At 40.8% G+C, this 21,109-nt stretch overlaps 1 protein-coding gene across 5 annotated transcripts in view; it reads right to left on the bottom strand.

Annotated features, from left to right (window-relative positions):
• The window catches only part of Nr3c2 (nuclear receptor subfamily 3, group C, member 2), a 346,930-nt gene that overhangs the window by 154,689 nt on the left and 171,132 nt on the right, over positions 1–21,109 (bottom strand). For all 5 annotated transcript variants that reach the window (XM_006530577.4, XM_006530575.4, XM_006530576.4 and 2 more), the window contains one exon: positions 4,658–4,797. In XM_006530577.4, the coding sequence (XP_006530640.1) occupies positions 4,658–4,797 (140 nt within the window). The remainder of the gene's footprint in view (positions 1–4,657; positions 4,798–21,109) is intronic.

Below are 21,109 nucleotides of genomic sequence, written 5' to 3'. Positions count from 1 at the left end.
CCTTAGTCTACCCTTTCAACTCCCTAACACTAGATAGGAGAGAAAAAAGGATGGAGGGGAAAGGGGGCAACATTATCGTTAGACTACTTCCTGCTGGCTAGGGGCTTATTCCTTGGGGAAAGTTTGATCTTAGCCATCAGGATATCCAATTTCTTCTTCTTGATTCTTCTTTGTGTATGAGTTTAACAAACTCAAAACAACAGCAGCCAACCAAAAACCCACCAACAGCAACCTGGCCTCTAAGGACCCTAGCATTTATGCACCCTCTGAAGAGTCCCCAGAATTCCAAATGTCACACACTTGCAGAAATCATCTACAGTTAGAAAAATCACACCTCTGCTAGAACAAAATGCAAATCATAGCCAGCTACTGTGAACAATCTGAAACAATTCAATATCCCACACTTGGGAGTAAAATGAAAACAGATTCCCATAATATTTCTGTGCTTTTAAAGAAACCAAAATTCTCACTACAGGTTTGGTTGTATTAATATTTGAAAAAAATAAACATAAACCTGAAATGAAATCTTTAAGGCTATTTCGCTTTAAGAAATAGACTTATAAGTCTCTTCCTTCAGGAGAAACAGATTGGGACCTGACTTAGTTTATCTAAGTTGGTAACCCTTCATCCTACCAGATCTGCTTATAAAAACATCAAGCTAGTTGACCTTTTTAAACAATGAACTCTCCTCCACTTCACAGTCTTGTACCTATATGGTGATGTATGAAACATGTGTCTCCCACACACTGTTTATCTGTTAGGAATTGGTTCTGATCCTTTGTCTTAATTTGGCTCCCAAAAGCCCAGCTGACTTTGATTGGTAATGAAGAATTGCTGTACAGCCAATGGCTGGGCAGGGAGACAGAGGCAGGACCTTTAGATTGCTTGAGCAAGGGACTGAGGGAGAGAGGAAGAAGAGGAGAATCACAGTGACTCAGAGGCAGAGGGATCAGATTCAAGAGCTGCAGAAGTGAAACCATCCAGCAATGTAGGTGGGAAGAGAATGCAGCCCTATGGGGGAGGGGAGCTCCCCAAGAATGTAACAGGGCAACAAAGATTAAAATATAGATTTAGAAGGTGTTAAGCCAGGAATACTGGAGGGGAGTGTATGCTAGCTTCGGGGAGATTTAAAAGTGCCTAGCCATTGAGCTAGTCATGGCATAGCAAAAGTAGTTGGCCGGTGTGCCTTTCATTTGTGAATCCAGAGCTTTTGGGCTGGTGCAACTCGAGGTGCGACCTGTTGGGAATATCAAGTGGTTTAACTAAATTTACCACTACATGCATTTACTGTGTATTGGCAGAGAAATTAGGTTTTAAAACAGTGTGTGGCACTTAATCAGCTCTGCTCATTGAGGAATCCCCACGGAAAACACATGGACGAGAGGAAGTTGCAGCATTCGCTGGTGGAGCAGGACCGAGGGACTAAAACCTCAGAGGAGGGTTATTCCTTTCACATTGGAATTCTGGGGCTCGTTCCATTTCGAATTTAGTGACTTGGGACCGCCATTTTACCTTGATGGATCAGTGTCACAAAGGGAATCCCTGTGTTTATTCAAATATTCATATGATGGATCAGTGTCACAAAGGGAATCCCTGTGTTTATTCAAATATTCATATGGTGGCTAGTTATACCTATAGCCTTCTTAGGCTCTCAAGAAGGGATGTCCTACCTCTAAAGAATTCTTGTTTGTGATGATCAATGTTGTCTTAACTGTGTGACACCCAAAGGTGCCTCCAGATAAGCATTGTGAGAGAGGCTCAGGGCAGGGACCTGCGCAGATTGGCAATACAAAATCCCATCCAAGGACTCTCCCCAGACTCCAAGACCCCCAGATTTTCCCAGATGTCCCTTGAGAACTGTGAGTCTAGGATGATGTTACCATCTCAAGAGGCTTCCATAAGCTGGCATGGAGCTCAGAGTGTGGTGTGGCATGCTGTTTATTCTGGTGAAATGTTCCCTAATCATTCCTTGGGATTATGATGGGCCCTTTAGCTTAGCTTTAATTGGCTCTCCTCTTCTCTGATTCCTCTACCTACTATTGCTGCCTCAAATTCTCCACTACTATAGTCTAAAATGGGGCTTAAGGGTATCAAAGAAGCAAGCATATGTATATTTACAAGTTACATTACGTGTACTCATGTTCACACATACTAAGGGCACCAAGTAGGTTCTTTTTGATACTTTAAATACCCCTTTAATATCCAAGTTGGCATGAATGAACAAAATGGGAGGCTGGAGTTTTCATGACAATTGCAAAGAACAAATTATAAGAGTTTGGTAGGATCTGGGCTTGGAGTGGAGAGAGTGCAAGGGGAAAACAAAAAACAAATGTGAAATTCACAAATGTAAACACAAAGAAGGCTTTGGATATTTGTATTTTAAATACACCCTTGTTAGAATAAGCCAAATTCCAAATTTAATATGGAATGAAATCTACTAATGCAAATCTTAGGGCTCTGGGTATTACTCAGTGGTACAGCATTTGCCTAGCAATGCATGACTGTCCCTAGATCTTAACACACACACACACACACACACACACAGCTCACCATACCAAAAATCTTAAAAGACACTTAACAAACTTTGTCATCTCTCTAATTGATCTCTAATTGATCTACTTTCTAATAAACAAAATCAGGATACCAGTATTTGGGGGCTTTCCCTCATGTATTTATACTCTAGTTACAAAAATAATTCTTTGTGTATTTTCACAGAGACTACTTAATACAAACTAAGCAAGATTCCCTAAAAAAATTTCTTTTTTTTCCCACAGAAAAGGGCAGATTCTAAAAACAACCCAGGTATAGGCTCTCACACGGAGCTGGCCCAGGCGTGAGTTGAGACCTCCATGACACTGTCAGAATTGAGGCCTCCATGGCACTCATTGCTGCTCTTCTCCACAAAGCTTTGTTTTGATGTCACTTGCTTCAGTTACTAATTAGTAAGCAGAGGAAGAGGAGGCCTTAGGGTTAAAGGTGCCAAGAATAATTAGGAAGATGCCAGAAATCAATTTACCTATTTATCTTATACTGAGCCAATCACGTGACTGGGGCAAGTAAACCAGATTTATCCCTTTATGATTGTGAAAAAAATGTATTATTCTCCATTTTCTGAAAATGAACATCTGGTAACAGACTCAGCCTTTCCTTAGGGAAATGTTCTTTTTCTGACTCTGGGCCTGGGAGCCCAGGTTGTCTGGCTCGGCAATGCACATTGTGACTAGAGTCAAGTGGAGCCATGTTCAATCCGTGGCAGCTCCGTGGGGATCTTGATAGGATCTACGAGGGACAAGTCACCTGCTTTAAATGGAGGCCTGGTACTCCTGTCTCTAGCTTATGAGAGAACAGGCAGGTCAGAAGAAAACCAAGTAGCCCAGGGAATTCTAATAGCCTGGCTAAAGACCATGGCTTCCACAATACGAAGTCTGTGAGGACTTTCCAGCATGGGGGCCAGTGAATTTCCTCTGGGCTCTAGCCAGTTTGAGAAGAATTGTCTGTCATTTGTAATCAGAATCTATACACTGAGAAAGAACGACTAAAGCCTATTACTAATTCTATGCTGTGCTCAGGGACTATGGGGTAATTAAGACTGTAAATCAGGTTGGGGTGTGGCTCGATGTACAACACTTGCCTACTTGCACAAGACCCCAAGTTCCATCATAGAATTGTGTAAAATAATTACTATCAATCAAATAATGTAAAGTCAACCTAGGAGCCAAGTAACCTTAAACTGTGGAACTAACACTATGGCTGTCATCTCTGGCAAAAGGTGAGCCACGGCTGGTGCTTCTTCAAGTTCCCAAGGCACCCATTCAGCTCTCCACACATTTCCCTGAGAATTAAACGTTACAGGGTCTTCACTCGAAACTCCGTAGAAACATAAATGTCAATGACAAAATCATTCTTCCAGTAAGAGTGAGAACGTTCCATATTCAGACAGTTTTCAACATTAATAAAACCATCTGGCCTGAGTCTGAAGTTAATTATCTGCTTGCCAGTGAGGGAGAAGGAAGAACAAGCAACCGTTTCAACTTGAGAAGGGCTTGCTTCCCTGGATGGAAGCCAAGGCTAGCCTACACATACTCGTTCAACCCAGCCAAACTTTTCATTTATAGTATTCACACGAATACCTTTGGAGGGACTTGGAAGGGTGAAGGGAGCGGGATGGGGGTGTGGAACCTAGAGTTCCTGAGCTGCTGAGGAAATATTCCCGAACAGCGCATAATTTAAATCAGAGACTGCATCCCTATATTAACGTTTTAATTTGCACAGATGCAAAAGAAATACTGAGAAGAGAGAGCAGATGAAGTCTGTGTGTCTACTGAAAAAGGGCTATTCTAGAACATGCAAATTGAATGCACACTGACATGGAATTTTTTTTCCACATCTCGTGGAAAACTGAACTGCAGCAAGAGACAACTGCAGCGTTTTAGACAAACTGGCTCTGCTCATGACTTAAATGGCTCCCAGTAAATGCTGTTCCATGGGGAAAAAATCTCTGGTAGTTTTTAAGATAAGGTTTCATGACTATTCATTACTGACAGATTACATCAAAAACATTTTGCGAGAATTTTCAAGTAGCAATGCAATGTGGACTGTGCAAGCAAAGGACACTCCAAGAGGAATTCGTAGAGGGAACATCCACGTGAACATTTACCTTCCACGGCTCTTTTGAAGAAGACTTTGCAGCTGCCGCAGGTCACTACCCCATAGTGACACCCAGAAGCCTCATCTCCACACACCAAGCAGATCTTGGAAGGTCTTGAGGATCCAGTAGAAACACTTCGTAAAGTAGAGCTGGGGAAAGAAATCAAGGTTTCAATAATGTCACTGTAATATCACATCTCCTGCCCTGGTCAGTGCATTCCAAATCGTCGACAGTCTTGGCCCCTTGAGTTTCAGTTTGCCTTGAGATTCAGTTCACATGCTGAATCAGGAAAATGAAGGTAAAGACATGTCGACCATTGGAGCGATACCATCAAGTGGTAGGCATATAGGCTGGGGAGGCAGCTCAGTTGGTACGGCACTCGCTGGACATTCAAGAAGCCTGGAGTTCAGATCTCCAGAACTCACATTAATGTAGAGCCTGCCTGTAATCCCAGCATCCAGCAGCAGAGAAAGGCATGTTCAGAGCAACCTGGGCATGTATAAAACGGTAAGCTTTGGGTTCAGCAAGAAATGCTGCCAAGGAAAATGTGTGTGTGTATGTGTGTGTGTACATATACATATGCATATACACACATATACGTGATGGAGAGTGATAGAGGAAGCCATGTGACACCAACTTGTGTCTTCCACATGAATGAGCACACATATGTGCACACACACACACACACACTTATCTACACATATGTGAGCATGCATACACATATGAACACATAAGAAAAGAACAGTATACAGTCAAATCAATCCTCAATACTGGGAGGTGAGAGGAGAAAAATCACCTGTGAACACATTCCTATTTTTGAGAATATTTCAGAAGCTATACCCATAGAATTTTAATAACATGTGTGCCTACACATAGGTTAGACAGGGACAACACCAATAGTCATGCCAAAGGGGATGGGGGTAAAGATCACCACGCCGTAAACCTACACAGGATTGCTAGCGGGGCTGAGAGCAGGCGCAATTCTTCTTCCGGGAAGAGCTCACCAACACCAAATGATTATCCTTGACACCAAGCATGCAAGTACCATTATACAGACGGGGCCGGTTACATTTAGTAATATATGTATATAATATGTAATATGTAATATATGTATGTAACAACAATTAATGAACAGAGGAACAATGAATTTAATCAAGGAGAGGTAAGAAGATTTGGAGGGAGGAAAGAGACAGGGAAATGATGTAATTATAATCTCAAAAATAAAAGAAAATTATTTTATATATTTTAAAACCCAAAGTAAACTTTGGCTGATCGATTATTTTTTTTTTCTGATAGATGTGTGGCATTTTTGGTTTTGGTATTGATGGTATTGTTTCAAATAAGTAGCAAAATGAATAATGTTGAAAATACATGTTACAGCAGGAATGGGGGTGCTTTAAGCAATAATTTGCTTGTAATCTGTTTAAGAGGAACCTTCTCTACATATTTTATACATCATTGGGTTAGTTGATGGTATATTCCAAACAGAATGCCTTCCACTCCCACGAGGAGCAGCAGCTAAGTTACAGCTTAGGTAGGTGTGTACCGAGTAGGTAGAGACGCGCATTTTCTTTCATGGACCGTATGTTTTTTTTTTTATTAGGTATTTAGCTCATTTACATTTCCAATGCTATACCAAAAGTCCCCCATACCCACCCACCCCCACTCCCCTACCCACCCATTCCCCCCTTTTTGGCCCTGGCGTTCCCCTGTACTGGGGCATATAAAGTTTGCGTGTCCAATGGGCCTCTCTTTCCAGTGATGGTCGACTAGGCCATCTTTTGATACATATGCAGCTAGAGTCAAGAGCTCCCGGGTACTGGTTAGTTCATAATGTTGTTCCACCTATAGGGTTGCAGATCCCTTTAGCTCCTTGGGTACTTTCTCTAGGACTGTATGTTTTTACTGAATATTTGTCAATAAGTCCTCTGCAAAGTATCGAAAAAATAAATAAGAAATATTAGTTTCTGCCCCAAAGCTAGTGTGGACACAAATTGTCAGTGTTTGTGTTGCTACAGGGTAAGATGGTGTTTCATTGTGGACTCAACCCCCCCTTCTGGGGAGGGCAGGCAGGGATGTAGGAGTCAGGAAAACATTTACTCAAATACAACAGTTGAGTTGACTTGTGAAGCATGATAATAAAGGAGGGAATGGATGCGGAGTGTGCGGTGGCTAAGAAAGGTGCACACTGGGCATGCTCAGAAGACTGGGTAGGGACGCTCCCAAAATCAGCTCTCACATACTCTGACTTGGTGTGAAAACAGCAGACATGGAAAAAACCCTCAAAGTAAACACACAAAATGGCCACGAAGCTCATGTCATCGTCATGGTCCCCTGCTTTTCAAATTTTCTAAAGCCTGGTAAAATCATGTTAACATACATTTGTCTTAAAACACTTTTCAATGTGTGAACAACCTTCTCACCCAACAGCTAACGGAGCAACCATCCATCTGCTTGGTCCACCATAGCGTGACTGCCTTTCTAGAAAATGCCTTCTTAAACCAAGGACTGAAACAGAGTTCTCCAAAGCTATTTCTCCTCTTGAGAAAAGTGCTCTTTATAACTTTTATTAGTGCCCTCTGACTTCTTTATGACATTCAAAACATTCCATTTCAGCACCAGCAACTCTGTAACATATTGGCTGGGAAAACTCAATCCATGCCCAAACTGACTCACAGGGCACTTCAGAGAAAAGTCGCAACTATAAATATTTAGAATATAATGTAAAATCATCATTAAAATGTAATTGCGTTCTCACAATGACAAGCAGATGCAGGTTTCGTCTGGTTTGGTTTTGTGGTGTTGGGGATTGAATTTGGCTTTGCATGTCCAAGGCAAGGGCTGGTCCACTGAGCCCATATGCGAGATTTTATTCAACATTTTTGTGGGTACTGATTTTTTACTGGTCTCTTAGATTGAAACTCTTCTTTACTAAGGCCACACTTCCTCTTGGTCTGATCTTATCTAGTTTTTTACCCTTAAATATTCCCAGTGCTTGGGATTTCCAAATGTCCACCTTCAGAACTTCAGAACACTGTCCAGCAGTTTTCCTGGCATCTCCACCAGGAACTACACCCCAAACTCAGCAAGCCCCCTCAACTCTACTGGTTTCTCTCTGATTTTATATATATATATATATATATATATATACATAAATATATATAATATTTATATATAAACAAATTATACATATATATAATTTGTTTGTTTTTAAGACAAGGTTTCTTTGGGTAGCTCTGGTTTTCTTGGACTCACTTTGCAGACTAGCCTGGCCTCAAACTCACAGAGATCTGCTTCATTCTGCCTCCTGAGTGCTTCAATTAAAGGTGTGTGTTAACATGCCTGACTCATGCTTATTAGTTTTGATAAAGATATTGGAGTTAAATGAGCCCCAATTCAATGACTGGTGTCTTTATCAGAAAGGGAAATTGGGCTGTGGATACCAACAGAGGGAAAAACACATAAGGCAGAGATTACAGTATGTGTTTCGAGGTCAGATGACTTGCCAGCAAGTGAGTGTGACTTAGGAAAGAGGAACAGGACATATTCTCCATCAAGACCTTCCCAGTCAAGAAATATGATTTTCATCTTGGACTCATAGCTCTCCAACTCTAGCTTGAGCCATTGGAGTGAGTGTAATGATTTGAATAGTCCTGCAAATTATGGCAGTGGCAGCCCTTAGATATTTCTAGCTGCTCAAGGGGAAAACCTGGATTTATTATGAGTCTTCCCTGTTCTTACATACACGTAACACATGCAAGCGGTGTTCTGCGCAGCCCACACCCAGGTTCAGATCACTCCTTCAAGTACCAGGCGAGCCCAAAGCTGCCAGATGTAGGAGTTCTGTGGGGCTCTGTAAATGCTACCTAGCTCACCTTTGTGGTTCACCTCTGTTTTCCTCCTCTCTCAAGCTAGGAAACTGTTCCATTTGCCTTGAGAACATTCTAAGCCCCCACCCCATACACTTGGAGTCAAGCGCATGCCTGCAGAACGACTTCATTCCTCTCCCTCTGCTGCTCTCAAACACCCCAGCATGCTCCTTCCTCTGAGCATCTGACTGGATAGATAGCAAAGGATGCTGGTGTTCTTTGTCATCTGATTCCTGTACTCTCATTCTTGTCTATGTCATCCACACAAAACCCAAGCATGATATAAGCTCAAATTTATTGGTGAATATCACTGGTCAGCCCCCCTTGCAGGAATGGAGCTTGATATACAACATGCTGCTGGTATACTTGGGATCTTGAACATTACCCAAAGGCTCTGAGGCCCTCTTGGAAGACAGTAAAACCTTTAAGAGGAGGGGCCTAGCGGGAGTAAGTTAGGCTTTTGCATGAAGAGGTGGGGCTTAGTGAAAGTAAGTTGGGTTGTTGCATGAATCCCTTGAATGGGGGAATCTCAATTCTGTTCCTTTCCATATCTTTGCTTCCAGGCCAACAAAAAGTGAACAAGCCTCCTCCATTATGCCATCTTAAATGATGTACCGTGCTATCACAGGTCCAAAATGACAGTCACGTGAGCACGAAGCGACACTTATCCAAGTATAAGCTAAACTTCATCATGTCCTTTCTTGTTTACTTGGTATTTTGTTATAGCTTCGGAAAGCTGCACGCAGCACCCAACCAACATGTAATACTGAGTTATCAGGTGACACCCTCACTAAAGTCATCATGAAACTCATTGTGATATCAATTCTGACAGCCTACTGCTGCATTTGTGCAAGACAATGATTGTACATATTCATCAGAAGAGAACCTATGTGATAACACAGCCAGACCTAACTGAGATGTCAGTGTCCGGCCTAAATCAGGCCCGCCACAGGGTGCAGAACACAGCTATCAGTTTGTTTTGGTCAAAAATCAAAGCCAACATCATGGCCATTTATATCTTCCCAGAAAAGAAGAGCTTTGTGCTATCTACCTCAAGGCTTCTCTGCCAGCATACTGAGCCTTCTCATCCCCTAGGTAACATGTGTCTCCCATCACCAACTTGACATTTCTACCTCTGGTCATCCATCAGTTCACGTTCATCCTTCATCTCTGAAGGGCCCCATGCAAGAGTTCACCTTCAAACAGCTCCCATCTGGTATCTAAATCTCTATAACTAGTTCCACCCTGTCTAGCCTGCTTAACTCTCATGCTTTCCCCTCCTTTATAACCTCCTTGCTTCTACTTCCTGTGAACTTCTTAAACACACCAGGGTCAGAACCCGGTTTGCCTTCCTTTTACACATTTGGATTTTCTGAAAGGATGCTAGTTCCTTGTTAGTATGCATATTCTAAACCCTTGTCCACTTTATTTTCAGTGGATAGTAATAATCATACACACACACACACACACACACACACACACATACATATATATACATATAAAAATATATATAATGTATATATAAGATTATTTTTAGTCCATTTCCATATATATACACATATACACACACAGACACACACACACAGACACAGAACACACAAACACACACACACACACACAGACACACAGACACACAGACAGACAGACAGACAGACAGACACGTACACATATGGTTGCTCCCCACATGCCCTGTAGTATAAGCACTGCGATATAATATGATAATAGATCTGCTAACTGTGCTGGCTACTGAGTGGCTAAGGAGTATATAGGATGAAAGCACTGGACAGAAGAGTCATTCATGTCCCATGTTGGATGGAGCAGATTGGCCTGCAACTTCCTCATGGTACTCTGAATAGTGTATAATTTAAAACCTATGGATTTTTTGAAACTTTCCATTTAGTATTTTCAGACTCTAGGTAATATACAGCAAAGAAAACCAGGAGTGCCTAGGGATTATTGCTTCCTTCTACCAGTCAAACTTGTGGTTACCAAGTAGGCTTTATACCCCCCCCCCCCCAGCCTTATTCTCGTTGCAGTATTCCCATGCTCAGTGATACTGCATCATCCCTGCTGCTGCCACCATAGACAAAATCCAGGGAAAGTCACTGAAGTTCTTCCTATGACTAACCTTCTCATGACTTTCTCTGTAACATCTCTGGTCAAGCATGCTAACAGCCCTGCAAGGGCTCTGGATGATCATTTACACAACGGGGCAATTTCTTCTCCCCTCCCATTCTTTAAAGCCCCTGCCTCATATTTGCACAGGGCCTGTCCTCGCAGTAGGCTACTCCATTTCTCTTAGCTTCTTGGCATTACAAGAACACCTCTGACTCTGCAGTCATCACATTGCCCTTGCATTAGTGACCTAAGCACTCATGCTAATTCCTCTAGGGCAAAAGCCTTATCTACAGATCTCTGTGTTTCCTAGCCACTGACCTGGGTTGGCATTGTTTACTGAATGAATAAAATCACACTCATAATCTCATTATAGGAGAACATAAATTTACAGAGGGCAATTTTACAGAAGGTAAATTAATGAGGCCAAGGTTATAGGTTCAATTCTCATGTGGTTGATTTAGCTTTAGAAATTTAGAGAGAGAGAGAGAGAGAGAGAGAGAGAGAGAGAGAGAGAGAATATAAACTATGTTACCCAAATGCAAACAAATTAAAACAAACAAGCAAGCAAGCAAACAAAGGAGATGGGGGGACAAGAGGAGTTGAGGGGAACAGGGACTCAGATTATTCTCCAAAGCAGCTCATTCTCGTTTCCCCATTATTTAGGGAGCATATTTACGAGTGCTTTGTAGCACATTATCTTTTATGGAGTTACTGTTGGTGATAAGCAAGTCATAAATTTTGGGGGGTATAATTCTTCCTGAGACACAATTTGTAATTGAAGAACAAAGGCCCAGTGTAAAACCTGAATTGTGTGAACCAAATTATAGCTGGTTACCTGATAACGGAAATTCAAAACCATAAGTGCTTTGGAAAATAAACTTGAACACCCAGTGGTGACTAATAGTCATCACTAGTTACGCACTACACATCACTATACACACTATACATCACTAGTTACACACTACAGTCTACATCGCTAATAGACATCAAGAGTTAAGTAGGTTCCGAGAGATTGCTGGAGAAAGAAAAATGAAGAAAACTACACACACACACACACACATACACACACAAACGCACGCACGCACACACATGGACTCAAAAACCAAAGCACTAGCATCCAAAAACAGTGAACTTCACTCAAGGAAGAAAGTTGGAGAATGGTCCAAATCACAGAGTTCCTCCAATACAAGATGAAGCAGTTAAAATCTGGGCGGGCATTTCACAATTGGCTACAAAGATGTCACAGACAATGAAGAGACCCTGCTGTAGGAATGTACCATGTTACATGTTAAGCACAGTGGTAGAGAACAGTCTACAGTGTGTAGACTGTAAGCAATTTAAGTACAAAAGCCCAGCGAACTGAAAGGACCAAAGACAACTGGACAAGGCAAACATGAGGGAGGACTGACATGAACAGCAAGCTCTGGGGCTCTCTCCCAGCGCAGCAATGGTATGTGCCTGCCCAGAGGGAGGCACAATAAGAGCATCTTAGTTTCATTATTTGGTGCTCTGATAAAGAACACGATGAAAGCAATCTAAGGACCAAAGGGTTGCTCTGACTCACAGTTCTAAGTCTGTCACTGCTGGGAGGTCAAGGTGGGAGGAACCTGAAGCAAGTCACATGACATTCATATTCCAGAGCAGACAGCGAGGAATTGTAGCCCCAGTCCAAGACCCAGCCTATGAAATGATGCCACCTGTTTTCCAGGTGGGCCTACCTCTCACTTAACACAATCAAGATACCCCCACAGATGTTTTTCAGATGTCCTTCTCCCAGGTGACTCTAGGCTGAATCCAACTGACAATTCAAACTGACCATCACAAAATGTAAAATAAGCTCCAGAGGTCAAAAGAATATTGTTTAGAAAAACCCCAACCCAACATTCCTGATTAAACAGGGAAAGAAATTCAAGGGCCAATTCTAAAGAAAAAATATCAGAGTTAGAGATGAGGAGGATCGTAAGTTCAAAAGAAATCCTCAGCTACATCTGGACAGCCTGCGTGGGCTACAATGATCCTCAGTCTCAAAGTTCAGAGAAACAGGGAGAGAAAAGGAAGAAAGGAAAGAAGGGAGAGAAGGAAGGAAGGGAAGGGAAAGAGGGAGAAAGGGAATGAGGGGGTGGGAGGGAGAGAGGGCGAGGCGGGAAGAAGGGAAGATAGCATCACCTTGTAGTGGAAAGGTTGAATAGATGGTATGCTCAAGCCAGCCAAAACCACGGAGACAGACAACAGCACAGTAGGCTGTCCACTGGGAAGCAGCTATGGCTGGCTCAGCCAACATTGGCAACACTTTTTATGTGTATGTCTATGCATAATGTGACTATCAGCTATACTGAATCAATGATAGCATACATCTTTTCTAGTAAGGAGTTTCCAGAGATAAGAAAATTGACGACAGAATTAAGTACATAGCCATATATGGAATCGCTAAGAATTCCTATCATCAAATTATCTACAAAATGAGGCTGAGTGTACGTATGATGATCAATGGCTTCTAATACAACAACTAAATATAGATACTAAACTGCAACATGCTGCCTATGTTTGCAGTCGCTGACATGTGCCCATTTATACACATGGTATATACAGAATTCCCTGTAGGAAGCCACAGACTCATCACCGCCTCCGTGGTCACATCTTCACTACAAAGAATGTTTTATTGAAATTACAACTGGATTCTTGTTTGGATATTTCTGGTTTTTTGAGACAAGTTTAACTGTGTAGCTCTGGATGGCCTGGAACTTGCTATGTAGAAGAGGTGGTCCTTAACTCACAGCGATCCATCTGTCACTGCCTTCTTTCTCCTTGAGTATTTGTAAATGATTTTTAAAAAACATTACTGTGTATATAATGTGCATATGCATGCATGCTTGCACGTGTGTGTGTGTGTGTGTGTGTGTGTGTGTGTGTTCCAATGTGTTTTGCATTTGCTGCATTTAAAACAAATGTTAGCGTAAATGTGTGTCCTCATGGACTTTGGAAGCAGAGCAATGCTTCTTTCTTTTATACATTTATTCAGTGATTCAAAGCCTCAGCTTTTCCTTGATTTCTGGATGATGCTGTTTCTTTCTTTTTTCTTCTTTTTCCTTTTTTATTAGATATTTTCTTTATTTACATTTCAAATGCTATCCCCTTTCCTAGTTTCCCCTCCAAAAATCTCCTATCCCTCTTTCCCCCTGCTCCCCAACCCACCCACTCCCACTTCCTGGCCCTGGCAGTCCCCTATACTGTGGCATAGAACCTTCACGGGACCAAGGGCCTCTCCTCCCACTGATGACCAACTAGGCCATCCTCTGATACATATGCAGCTAGAGCCATGAGTCCCTCAGTGTGTTTTCTTTGATTGGAGGTTTAGTCCCAGGGAGCTCTGGGGCACTGGTTAGTTCATATTGTTGTTCCTCCTATGGGGCTGCAAACCCCTTCAGCTCCTTGGGTACTTTCTCTAGCTTCTTCATTGGGGACCCATGCTCTGTCCAATGGATGACTGTTATCATCCACTTCTGTATTTGCCAGGCACTGGCAGAGCCTCTCAGGAGACAGCTATATCAGGCTTCTGTCAGCAAAATTTTGTTGGCATTTGTAATAGTGTCTGAGTTTGGTGGTTGTTTATGGGATGGATCCCCATGTGGGGCAGTGTCTGGATGGTTGTTCTTCAGTCTCTGCTCTGAACTTTGTCTCTGTAACTCCTTTCATGGGTATTTTGTTCTGCCTTCTAAGAAAGATCTAAGTATCCACACATTGGTCTTCCTTCTTCTTGAGTTTCATGTGTTTTGCAAATTGTAGGTTGGGTATTCTGAGCTGCTGGGCTAATATCCACTTGTCAGTGAGTGCGTATCATGTGTGGTCTTTTGTGATTGGGCTACCTCACTTAGGATGATATCCTCCATATTCATCCATTTGCCTAAGAATTTCATAAATTCATTGTTTTTAATAGCTGAGTAGTACTCCATTGTGTAAATGTACCACATTTTCTGTATCCATTCCTCTGTTGAGGGACATCTGGGTTCTTTCCACCTTCTGGCTATTATAAATAAGTCTGCTGTGAACATAGTGGAACATGTGTCCTTATTACATGTTGGATCATCTTATGGGTATATGCCCAGGAGTGATATTGCTGGATCTTCTGCTAGTACTATGTCCAATTTTCTGAGGAAGAGCCAAACTGATTTCCAGAGTGGTTGTACCAGCTTGCAGTCCCACCACCAATGGAGGAGTGTTCTTCTTTCTCCCCATCTTTGCCAGCATCTGTTGTCACCTGAGTTTTTGATCTTAGCTATTCTGACCGGTGTGAGGTAGAATCTCAGGGTTGTTTTGATTTGCATTTCCCTGATGATTAAAGATGTTGAACATTTTTTTTTTTTTTTTAGGTGCTTCTCAGCCATTCGGTATTCCTCAGTTGAGAATTCTTTTTTAGCTTCGTACTCCATTTTAAAATAGGGTTATTTGGTTTTCTGGAGTCCAACATCTTGAGTTCTTTATATATATATTGGATATTGGCCCCTGATGAGATTTAGTATTGGTAAAGATATTTTCCCAATCTGTTTGTTGCCATTTTGTCTTATTGACAGTGCCCTTTGCCTTAAGAAGCTTTGCAATTTTATGAGGTCCCATTTGTTGATTCTCGATCTTACAGCACAGGCCATTGGTTCAGGAATGTTCCCCCTGTGCCCGTATCTTCGAGGCTCTTCCCAATTTTCTCCTCTATAAGTTTCAGTGTCTCTGGTTTTATGTGGAGTTCCGTGATCCACTTAGACTTGAGCTTTGTACAAGAGATAGGAATGGATCAATTTGTATTCTTCTACAGGCTAACTGACAGTTGAGCCAGCACCATTTGTTGAAAATGCTGTCTTTTCCACTGGATGGTTTTAGTTCCTTTGCCAAAGATCAAGTGACCATAAGTGTGTGGGTTCATTTCTGGGTCTTCACTTCTATTCTATCGATCTACCTGTCTGACAATGTACCAGTACCATGCAGTTTTTTGTTTTTTAAAATCACAATTGCTCTGTAGTACAGCTTGAGGTCAGGGATGGTGATTCCACCAGAGGTTCTTTTATTGTGAGAATAGTTTTTGTTATCCTAGGTTTTTTTGTTATTTCAGATGAATTTGCAAATTGTCCTTTTTAACTGTGTGAAGAATTGAGTTGAAATTTTGATGGGGATTGCATTGAATCTGTAGATTGTTTTTGGCATGATAGCCATTTTGATTATATTAATCCTGCCAATCCATGAACATGGGAGCTCTTTCCATCCTCTGAGATCTTTAATTTCTTTCTTCAGAGACTTGAAGTTTTTATCATACAGATCTTTCACTTCCTTAGAGTCATGCCAAGATATTTTATATTATTTGTGGCTATTGAGAAGGGTGTTGTTTCCCTAATTTCTTTCTTAGCCTTTTTATCCTTTGTGTAGAGAAAGACCACTGAATTGTTTGAGTTAATTTTATATCCAGCTACTGCACTGAAGTTGTTTATCAGGCTTAGGAGTTCTCTGGTGGAATTTTTAGGGTCACTTATATATGCTATCATATCACTGCAAATAGTGATATTTTGACTTCATCATTTCCAATTTGTATCCCTCTGATCTCCTTTTGTTGTCTAATTGCTCTCGCTATGACTTCGAGTACTATATTTAACAGGTAGGGCGAGAATGGACAGACAGCCTTCTCTAATGCCTGATTTTAGTGGGATTTCTTCAAGCTTCTCTCCATTTAGTTTGATATTGGATACTGTTTTGCTGTATATTGCTTTTATTATGTTTAGGTATGGGGCTTGAATTCCTGATCTTTCCAAGACTTTTATCATGAATGGGTGTTGGATTTTGTCAAATGCTTTCTCAACATCTAATGAGATGATCATGTGGTTTTTGTCTTTGAGCTTGTTTATATAGTTGATTACATTGATGGATTTCCATATATTGTACCATTTCTGAATCCCTGGGATGAAGCCTACTTGATCATGATGGATGATTGTTTTGATGTGTTCTTGGATTCGGTTTGCAAGAATTTTGTTGAGTACTTTTGCATCGATATTCATAAAGGAAAATGGTCTGAAGTTCTTTTTCTTTGTTGGGTCTTTGTGTGGTTCAGGTATCAGAGTAATTGTGGCTTCATAGAACAAATTTGGTAGAGTACCTTCTGTTTATTTTGTGGAATAGTTCGAGGAGTACTGGAATTAAGTCTGCCTTGAAGGTCTGATAGAACTCTGCACTAAACCCATCTGGTCCTTTGCTTTTTTTGATTGGGAGACTATTAATGACAGTTTCTATTTCTTTAGGGTATATGGGATTGTTTAGATCTTTAATCTGGTCCTGATTTAACTTTAGTACCTGTTGTCTGTCTAGAAAATTGTGCATTTCATCCAGGTTTTCCAGTTTTGTGAGTATAGTTTTTTGTAGTAGGATCTGATGATTTTTTGGATTTCCTCACATTCTGTTGTTATATCTCCCTTTTAATTTCTGATTTTGTTAATTAGGATACTGTCCCTGTGCCCTCTAGTTAGTCTGGCTAAGGGTTTATCTATTTGTTGATTTTCTCCAAGAACCAGCTCTTCGTTTGGTTGATTCTTCGAATAGTTCTTCTTGTTTCCACTTGGTTGATTTCAGCCCTGAGTTTGATTATTTCCTGACCTCTACTCCTCTTTGGTGAATTTGCTTCCTTTTGTTCTAGAGCTTTTAGGTGTGCTGTCAAACTGCTAGTGTATACTCTCTCCAGTTTCTTTCTGGAGGCACTCAGAACTATGAGTTTTCCTCTTAGGACTGCTTTCATTGTATCCCATAAATTTGGGTATGTTGTGGCTTCATTTTCATTAAACTCTAAAAAGTCTTTAACTTCTTCCTTCCTTTCTTCCTTTCTTTCTTCCTTCCTTCCTTCCTTCCTTCCTTTCTTTCTTTCTTTCTTTCTTTCTTTCTTTCTTTCTTTCTTTCTTCCTTTACTGAGTTATCATTGAGTAGAGTGTTGTTTATCTTCCATGTGTATGTGGGCTTTCTACTATTTATGTTGTTATTGAAGTTCAGCCTTAGTATTTGGTGATATGATAGGGTACACGGGATTATTTCAATATTTTTGTATCTGTTGAGGCCTGTTTTGTGACTGATTATATGGTCAGTTTTGGAGAAGGTACCATGAGGTGCTGAGAGAAAGTCATATCCTTTTGTTTTAGGATAAAATGTTCTATAGATATCTGTTAAATTCATTTTTTTCATAACTTCTGTTAGTTTCACTGTGTCTCTGTTTAGTTTCTGTTTCCAGGATCTGTTCATTGATGAGAGTGGGGTGTTGACGTCTCCCAGTATTATTGTGTGAGGTGCAATGTGTGCTCTGAGCTTTACTAAAGTTTCTTTAATGAATGCAGCTGCCCTTGCATTTGGAGCATAGATATTCAGGACTGAGAGTTCATCCTGGTAGATTTTACCTTTGATGAGTATGAAGTGCCCCTCCTTGTCTTTTGTGATAACTTTAGTTTGAACGTTGAATTTATTCAATATTAGAATGGCTACTCCAGCTAGTTTCTTCAGACCATTTGCTTGGAAAATTGTTTTCCAGCCTTTTACTCTGAGGTAGTATCTGTCTTTGTCCCTGAGGTGGGTTTCCTGTATGCAGTAAAATGTTGGGTCCTGTTTGTGTAGCCAGTCTCTTAGTCTATGTCTTTTTATTGGGGAATTGAGTCCATTGATATTAAGAGATATTAAGGAAAAATCATTGTTGCTTCCTTTTTTGTTGTTGTTGGAGTTGGGATTCTGTTCTTGTGGGTATCTTATTTTAGGGTTGTTGAAAGATTAATTTCTTGCTTTTCTAGGGCATCATTTCCCTTCCTGTGTTGGAGTTTTCCCTTTACTATCCTTTGAAGGGCTGGATTCATGGAAAGATATTGTGTGAATTTGGTTTTGTTATTGAATGGTTTGGTTTCTCCATCTATGGTAATTGAGAGTTTTGCTGGGTATAGTAGACTAGATTGGCATTTGTGTTCTCTTAGGGTCTGTATGTCATCTGTCCAGGATCTTCTGGCTTTCATATTCTCTGGTGAGAAGTCTGGTGTAATTCTAATAGGTCTGCCTTTATATGTTACTTGTCCGTTTTCCCTTTCTGCTTTTAACATTCTATCTTTGTTTATTGCATTTGGTGTTTTGATTAGTATGTTTTGGGAAGAATTTCTTTTCTAGTCCAGTCTATTTAGAGTTCTGTAGGCTTCTTTCTTAACGTTAGGGGAGTTTTCTTCTATAATTTTGTTGAAGATATTTACTGGCCCTTTAAGTTGAAAATCTTCATTCTCATCTATACCTATTATCCTTTGGTTTGGTCTTCTCATTGTGTCCTTGATTTCCTGGATGATTTGAGTTAGGATATTTTTGCATTTTCTTTGACTGTTGTGCCCATGTTTTCTATGGAATCTTCTGCAAGATTTTCTTTTCCATCTCTTGTATTCTGTTGGTGATGCTTGCATCTATGGCTCCTGATTTCTTTCCTAGGATTTCTCTCTCCAGAGTTGTGTCCCTTTGTGATTTCTTTATTGTTTCTACTTCAAATTTTAGGTCCTGCATGGTTTTGTTCAATTCCTTCACCTATTTGGTTGTGTTTTCTTGTAATTCTTTAAGGGATTTTTGTATTTTTTCTTTAAGGCCTTCTACCTGTTTATCTGTGTTCTCCTGTAATCTTTAAGGGATTTTTGTGCTTCTTCTTTAAGGACTTCTACCTGTTTAGCTGTGTTCACCTGTATTTCTTTAAGGTTGTTATTAATGTCCTTTTTAAAAATTTCTACCTGTATCATGAGATATGATTTTAAATCTGAATCTTGCTTTTTCAGTGTGTTCTGGTATCCAGGACTCACTGTGGTGGGAGTTTTGGGTTCTGATGATGCCAAGTAATCTTGGTTTCTGTTGATAAGATTCTTAAGTTTGCCTTTCGTCATTTGGTAATTTCTGGTATTAGATGTTCTAGCTGTCTCTGGCTGGAACTTGTTTCTTCTGTTAGTCTGTAAGCCCGTGTCAGCACACCTGGGATACCAGCTCTCTTCTGGCTAGATCAGTGTATAGAGGGCTGTGGAATAGCCCTACCTCCTGGCTGCAGATACAGGTCTGTAGAACCCTGTCCCAGAAGCTATGTTGCCTGTGCTCTCCTGAGCAGACCTGCCTTAGAGAGACACCTGAGTCCTGGGGTCAGAGCACTCTCTCATGTTGTTTCTTTATGGCTGACATCAGTTCCCAGCTCCCCAGTTCAGTTCTCATGATGCTCTGTGATGTGGGTCTGTCTGCTAATTTTGCCCTCCGTCACCTCCCTGACACTCAGCTTTTCCACACAAGATAAAGGGATATATATATATATATATATATATATGTATATATATATATATATATATATATATTCTTCACAAGGTAGGGCTTATTCTGCAACGTATGACATTCTTAATGACAATGCTGTAGTACTTTGCTGACATGACATAACCAAGTTAAACATCCCTAGCAATACTTATTTTCATGGGTTCCTTCTTCCATGCTCAACTTTCTGAATAAAAATGAGGTACCATTGAATAAGGAAATGTTTGGAAAATGTTTTCTCAGGTAACTCCATATTTTCTTAGGCGTAATTGTATAATTGTGAAATAACATAATTGATTTCATATCAGTTTAACATTCTGAAATGATATTTCAATAAATAAGTCCACTATAAAAAAATCACCCTCTTTGACACATTTTCTTGCAATAGATAAAGCATATGTCCGTTATGAAAACTCGACAGTGGATGTATCTAGTCACCAAAGGTTTGTTTGATGGCTATCTATATTATACCCAGATATAAAACAGAGCATTGCTACCTCTGCTCTGCTTCAGCCCAGGTGTAAACGGAATATTGCTCTCTCTGCTCTGATTCAAGGAAAGGGAACTTTTCAGTGGTTTGTACTGATGGGCATCACTAAAACGAATGGCTTTGTCATCAATGCACAGTCCCTTTTAGGAGACAGACTGGCTTGGTGTGAAATTCTGAAGACAGCACATCACACACACACACATGAGAGAGAAAGAGAGAGAGAGAGAGAGAGAGAGAGAGAGAGAGAGAGAGAGAGAGAGAGGTGGGGGAGGGAGAGGGAGAGGAAATGACCACACATAACCAGACACATCAATATCTCTTGACACGTGATTTGTGTTTTTAATTAGCTACCTCCTCACAAAAAATGGCAGAGGCTTTAGGCAGGAGCACCAAGGCAGGAGGACTCAAGTTCAAGAGCCTGAGCCTGCAGAGTGATTCAGTCACGATTTGAACCCAGCCCCAGGAGTGAGGAAATGAACCAGCATGTTCACTTGTGCTCATTCTTAACTTCCACATGACACTGCTTTTGAAGTTCCCCCTTTCAAACTGAGTTTATGGGGCTACATTGTGTGAAGTGGGTCCTTCCCTACTGTTCTCAACCCTCGAAGTCCAGAAGTCCTGTGGTTCAGCTGAACATATTTCTGACTTCTGGTATTAGCAACACAGCCACCATGA

This window comes from Mus musculus, chromosome 8 (genome assembly GCF_000001635.26).
Source record: "Mus musculus strain C57BL/6J chromosome 8, GRCm38.p6 C57BL/6J".
Classification (NCBI taxonomy): Eukaryota; Metazoa; Chordata; class Mammalia; order Rodentia; family Muridae; genus Mus; species Mus musculus.
Note: the sequence above shows the minus strand (reverse complement) of the source record. Positions and strands in the feature narration are given on the sequence as shown.